This window comes from Cynara cardunculus (genome assembly GCF_001531365.2).
Source record: "Cynara cardunculus var. scolymus isolate 2C chromosome LG 1, CcrdV1, whole genome shotgun sequence".
Classification (NCBI taxonomy): Eukaryota; Viridiplantae; Streptophyta; class Magnoliopsida; order Asterales; family Asteraceae; genus Cynara; species Cynara cardunculus.
Genome location: NC_037528.1, coordinates 1,410,960 through 1,417,998, shown reverse-complemented (window position 1 = coordinate 1,417,998; position 7,039 = coordinate 1,410,960). Strand labels below are relative to the sequence as shown.

General features: G+C 32.8%; 1 protein-coding gene across 1 annotated transcript; it reads left to right on the top strand.

Moving 5' to 3' along the window:
* Positions 1 to 269: 269 nt before the first annotated feature.
* Positions 270 to 2,318, top strand: LOC112501069 (pectinesterase 2-like). Its single transcript, XM_025104722.1, has 2 exons — positions 270 to 1,125; positions 1,525 to 2,318. Exons 1-2 carry the CDS (start codon positions 270 to 272, stop codon positions 2,214 to 2,216), a joined length of 1,548 nt encoding a protein of 515 aa, XP_024960490.1. The 3' UTR covers positions 2,217 to 2,318.
* Positions 2,319 to 7,039: the final 4,721 nt, after the last annotated feature.

Genomic DNA, 7,039 nt, shown 5'->3' with positions numbered 1-7,039 from the left:
TCTCTTAATTAAGGTCTTATTTCTATAAAGCCAATTTATTTTACATGATATAATTAATAACTAGTTTTTAAAAGTTATACTAACATCCACATCTAGTTTATGACAGAATCTTCCTTCCTAAACATCCACACCTAGTTTGGAATTGTCAAATGTCAACTTTTGAATACATCTACATTAAAACCTTGTGTGTGTATATATATATATATATATAGTCTCATGTTATAGCAATATCTCACAAACTCACCAACACAAATCAAAACTGATCATCCATGGCGATGAAGCTACCCTTCTTCATACTCCTCCTAATATCCATTTCTGCATCCTTTTCCTCAGCCTTACCCAACGACATCAACTGGTGGTGCAATAGAACTCCGAACCCGGAGCCATGCAAGCATTTCATGAGCAGTAAAACCCACAAATTCGGTTCCATTTTGGGCAAGTCTGATTTTCGGAAAGTGGCTTTGCAATTAGCCATGGAAAGGGCTCTGAATGCAGAGACTCACACCAAATGGCTCGGCCAGAAGTGTCGTAACGAGCGAGAAAGGGTTGCATGGGCTGACTGTCTGACCCTCTACGAAAGCACCATCTTGCATCTAAACCATACCCTAGACCCAACCACCAAGTGCACCGATTTCGATGCACAGACGTGGCTCAGCGCCGCCTTGACTAACCTCGAGACTTGTCGAGCTGGGTTCGTGGAGCTTAATGCTTCAGACTACATGTTGCCTCTAATGTCTAATAATGTCACCAAGCTTATTAGCAATACTTTGGCTATCAACAATGGGTCTACGAGTTTGAAACAGGCTTATAAAGATGGGTTTCCGACTTGGGTTAAGCCCGGCGATAGAAAGCTTTTGCAGACGACGGTTAGGGCGAACCTTGTGGTGGCTCAGGATGGGTCTGGTGATCATAGGACGATCAAGGCTGCCGTTGATGCGGCGGCGAAGAGAAGTGGGAGTGGGAGGTTTGTAATTTATATAAAGCGTGGTGTTTATAGAGAGAATATAGAGATTGGGAACAAAATGAAGAATATAATGCTGGTCGGAGATGGAATGAAGTACACCATCATCACCGGCAGCCGTAGTGTTGGAGGAGGCTCCACCACCTTTGATTCCGGCACCGTTAGTAAGTATTCTCCCTCTTGAAAATTGACAAAAATAACCAATAAGCAAATAGGGTTTTGTTATAAGCTAAAAGGGTGTTTGGGATTGCTTATTTGAAACAACTTATGTTTTTCTATAAAAACACTTATCAACTTATTATAAGTTGTTTATCCGAACACTCAAAAGTGTTTATTAGCGATGTCACACCGGAATCAATCAATAACTTATTTTTATAAGCAATTCCAACCACCTCTAATTGTTACCTAGAAGGTGGATTTGGGTAACGATTCTTGTTTATTTATTTATTTTTATTTTTTTTGCCAAAAACCAATCATTATCCATATACATAAGATTTCTACTTAAAAGCTAAAAAATTGAATATTCATGAACTCATGGAATGTTTTATTTACTTGTACAACAGTTGTAACGGGATCTGGATTCATTGCCCGTGGCATAACATTCCGCAACACCGCCGGCCCTCAGAACCACCAAGCGGTGGCGCTACGGTCAAGCTCCGACTTATCGGTCTTCTACCGATGTGGCTTCGAAGGATACCAAGACACTCTCTACGTTCACTCCCAACGCCAATTCTACAAAGAATGCTACATCTACGGCACTGTCGACTTCATCTTTGGCAACGCCGCGGTGGTTTTCCAAAACTGCATGATCTATGGAAGACGACCCATGGCTTCACAAAAGATCACCATCACAGCCCAAGGCCGAACCGATCCCAACCAGAACACGGGGATCTCGATTCAAAATTCTCGAATCATGGCTGCATCTGACCTAAGACCGGTGTTGAGCTCATTCAGAGCATTCTTGGGCCGGCCATGGAAGCAGTATTCTCGAACGGTTTATTTGAAAAACTATCTGGATAGTTTGGTAGACCCGGTCGGATGGTTAGAATGGGATGGGAATTTTGCTCTTAAGACTTTGTATTATGGAGAATATAGGAATACTGGACCGGGTTCTTCAACCAGCCGGCGAGTGAAGTGGGGTGGTTATCGGGTTATCACCAATTCCAATGAGGCTTCTAGGTTCACGGTGGCGAATTTCATCGCCGGCCGGTCGTGGTTGCCCGGCACCGGTGTGCCATTTACCGCTGGCCTTTAAAGTTTCTAATTTGTGTATTTCTTTTTCCTTTATTTTACTGTATTTTTTGTTATATTTTCTTTGATTCAATTAATAAGAGTTGACTCGGAATAATTTTTTGAATTTAAGGATCATTTTTCATGTATTCATCCTTTTCTTCAACCTCTTTCTTGTATTTTAAGACACGTTTTTAATGTTCATATTAGTGACCGAAACTATCAAATGCCATGTCCGAAAACATGTCACAATTTGGCAGCCGAACATCGCAACTCCTCCGAGACCTTCTCGAAAGACCAGCTTCAATTCTGAACGTGATAGTGACAACTGACAACCATCATCAACCATGGATAATGAAAACTTCGTCCTGAAACAGACCAAGAGGATCGAGGCCATGACACCACCCGGTACAAAAAGGGCTTGTGGTGCAACTGCGTAACCGACTGTGACCAATGCTATTTCTTACCTCAACTTCATCTTAAATAAATAAAGCTGAAAACGTAGTGTATTTTCTTACTCGATGCATTGATATTTACGGCACCATCGACTTCATCTTTGGCAATGGCGTGGTTTCCCAAAACTACATGGTGACTGGTCCATCAATGAGATTAAGTCAAATCAGAGTTTTATTTATTTTAAATTTATTTAATTCATTTTCACATTCTCTTTCTAATCATGTGTATTGATGTGATTGATGGACATAAATAAAACATGAAACTTTGGGACGTAATTTTTATCTGAGTGAAATGGGGTGGGTATCGTCGTATCATGTCATGACCAACTCCAACGAGGCTTCTAAGTTTACGGTGGCAAATTTTCATCGTCAGCCAGTCATGGTTGCCCGGCATTGATGTGTCATTTAGTGTTGGACTTCAAATAATAAGTAATAAAAGTATACTCAAATAATAATTTAGGTGTGGCAAAAAATGATTTAACCCGAATCCAACCCAAAATTAGCAGGTTGGGTTGAGATTTTCAACCAATTTAAATAAATGGGTCAATCTGTCCAACCCATTTAAATAAATGGGTTGGATTTGGTTGGATTTTTCGACCTGTTTTCAACCTAGGGGTGAACAAAAAACCGTGAACCCGCGAAACCCGCCCAACCCAACCCGCTAACAACCCAATTAAACCCAACCCGTCTACCCGCCAAACCGCTCACCCGCCAAACCGCTAACCCGCTAATTAGGAGGGTTGAAATTGGCTCAACCCGCCCAACCCGTCAACCCGCCGCTAATATATAATTTTTATAAAATTATATATATATATATATATATATATATATATATTAATGATGTATAAATTTTATATAATTTTTATTGATATTATATTTTGTTTCATTTTAACTAAACGTATAGGTTACCAAAAGAGATTCACGATCAAAGAATGATGACAAATAATCTAATTAATAAGGAAAATTATTGATTTTTTTTTGCAGCAACAACAATTTGATATGTTGGAAAATATGAATGATATTGATAGATATTTGATGGACGAATCCATCAATCTATGACGCTTTTAAAGAGTTACATTAGAAAAATGTCTTGTCTAAAAGAGTTCCAATATTTTTATAGGAYGATTTTGGACGTCTTAACAAATTCTATGATGTTTTTAAAAAAAAGTATCGTATTAGTTATATTATACAACACGACTTGAAAAAATGTCATATGAGCATAGATGTCCTATAAATAGATGAGTTTACGGGACACTTCTCAAAATATTTCTATAAAATAACTAATACGACATTTTATTTAAAGATCATTCTAAAACACTTGTTGAAACATCAAAAACGTCCTAAAAACCTATTGCAACATTTTTAGTAGGACGCTTTATAGTATGGTCTATAAACTTAAGATTTATGAATTATTTCATTCGTCAAATTATGTAACTACTAACCCGCCAACCCAACCCAACCCGCCTCAACCCGCAAGGGTTGGGTTGGGTTGGGTTATACTTTTGAATGGGTTGGTTTGGGTTGAGATTTTCCAAACCGCCATAATTGGGTTGGGTTGTAAAATTGTTGTAAACCGCCCAACCCAACCCGCGTTCACCCCTATTTCAACCCGTTTCAACCCATTTAAAATAATATATAATTTTATTTTATTCTTATTATATCTAGTATTCTAGTTTTTATTTTGTTTTATTCTTGATTAAAAATCCTACCGTCGTGAGATGAAACTCCAAATTTCAATCGCCTCCATTACTCTTAATAATCATGAACCCTAAGAAAACTCTTTAGTCAATTACTTCAAAACATGATGTTATGGAGAGGGAAATTAAACTTTTATTTATTCTCACCGATGAGATTGAATTATTATTAATTTTATAAATTCTTTTTTTTTTAAATGTATTAAAACGATAAATTTATAAGATATTTTAATAATATAATGGTCGTTGAAATGTATGAAATAGATGATTTGTGACTATTAAAGTTAAATATAATTTTCTTGAAGATTTTGAATTTTGATTCTATATTTTAAAGAAATTATAGAAAATCCGTTGAAAAAGTTCTGAACACCGGTTTTTGCATATGAAGCGGTTTGTGAAGATTAGATTGGGTTAATCCTGAGAATAAATTAGTCATAACCTAACAGCATATAGTGGGGGCTAATATTATTCTAAGGATAGTGATCTTAATCACATCCTAATTTGTTTGTCTCTAATTTTATGCAGTATTTTATAACACATGATAGTGCAAGACACGTTCCCACCATTGCGAAATGCCTGATAGCGTTTGTGTAAGGCGTGACTCACGCCATGGTGCGCGTTTTTATAAGATGTGATTTAAAAAAAACACTTTTTTTTATCTTTTGTGTTTTTACATTTTTTTATTTTAGATTTTACACTTTTATAGATATATCTAATCACATCACCCACAGTTTTATGAATTCATAAACGTTACAGACTCACGATTAAAATGAAGTTGTAAAATTACTTTTGTAAGTTCTTTTTTAAATATTTAATAAAAAACTATTTATATAATAATAATCTATATGATTTTTCTTCTTCTAATATAAATGTACATTTTTTAATATTCATTATCTGATTAGATAATATATATAGAGAAAACATATATGTAAATATATAACTTTAAATATGACATACAAAATTTTCACCTTATGTCATGCTTTGAAAAATGTCGCGTCCTCGTCGTGGTGTGTAAGGCTTAACCTCGCCGCCATGCCACATCACACCTCACGTTGTTTTGAACTTTGTCGGCACCCGTTAACTTGTATATACTATCATAATTTTAAAGTACATCAATAACTTTATAGGGGTCATCAAATAAAGGCCATGAAGTTACAAATTGTAAAAAAGGTATGTATATGTTGTGTCATAGATGAAACAATTACATCTAAATATTTAATATTGTTTTATAAATGAAACGTTAAATAATTAATAATTATAAAATCATAACTGTAATAAAACTCAACGAAATACGTGTTCATATATAATCCTTGAAATAAAATGTCAACACATCTTAAATACCCAGTCTAAAATAAACTTAAAGAAGGCGATGCAAATCTGATCGGAAGATGGAAAATGGTCGCAAGGTCACAAGCTCACAACCACAGCGTTAAGCCTATATCACATGTGATTTTAAGAATCACTCAATCAATGCTCTTAGTTTGTTGGGCCAAGCACGTGCCCATGCATTGACCAACCTAAATCACATGTGATTTTTTGTCTAAAATCACATGTGATATAAGCGTTCTTGTATTTTCTTATTTTGATTTTGTTTTTGTATAAAATCACATGTACCCTTACGCTACTCTATTTGTATTTTAATCTATTTTTATTACTAAAACCTAATACAATTTTTATCATTATGTTATTATTAATTTTATACACATTGTTATTTATTATTATTAATTTATCAATACTTTTTTATTTATTACTTTATTATTATTATTATTATTATTTGTTATCATAATGAACAATATTTTCTATATATTTTTGTTATTTTACTACCATTATTCCTTTATTATTTATGTAATTAGAAATGTACTCACGCAGTGCAGCGAGATGTATCTCGATTTTAGTATTTCGTTTTATTTCGTTTCTGTAGATGTTTTAATATGGTTTTTTATGTGGTTTTGAGAAAGGGATAATGTTTTTATTTTTAAATAAAATATAAAATTGAAGATATCATAAAATTTTGAAAATAAATATATCAATATTAATATCAAATTAACTATTTTAAAGTTCTTGTTTTTTGTGTAATTTCTTAATTCAATTTTTTATTATAATTTAATTTAGATTTAATAACAAAGTAATTTATTTTTTGATTTAATGATATGATTTTTTTAAGGATAATGATTAAATATTTTGTTAGAACTCAATAATTATCTTAATTGTATTTTAGATTTTTTATATTTAAAATAAAATGTTTATTTTGTATTTAACTATATTTATCTGCAGTTAATTATACAAATTCAAACATGAAGCTTTAATAAGTTGTACTTACGCACAATTTATTTGTAATACTGAATTTAAGTAATATTTATCAATAAACAGTACTTTATGCATAAAAATGGTTTTTAAAAGTTTTTATTAAAAGTTTTATAATATAATATAGATAATGTTGTTTCTATTTTTTAATTTTAAAATAATACTTTCTTTATAAATATAAATACAAAATAAATAATAGTATAAGGAAAACTTGTCTAAATTCAAAAGTTAAATAAGAAAGGGCTGGCTAAACATACCCTTTCTACTATCTATTTTTTTTATTTTACAATAATACTTTCTTCATAATTTTTAATTTTTAAATTATATTTTATACATTTATAATTATTTATTTAAATTATTTTATATCCCTTCAATTTATCATTTTTTATTTTTTA

Bases quoted from the DNA above. Each gene is read 5' to 3' on its own strand.
- LOC112501069 (XM_025104722.1), top strand. From the start codon at position 270: ATGGCGATGAAGCTACCCTTCTTCATACTCCTCCTAATATCCATTTCT. The intron at 1,126-1,524 runs GTAAGTATTCTC...CTTGTACAACAG, and splicing joins CTTTGATTCCGGCACCGTTA to TTGTAACGGGATCTGGATTC.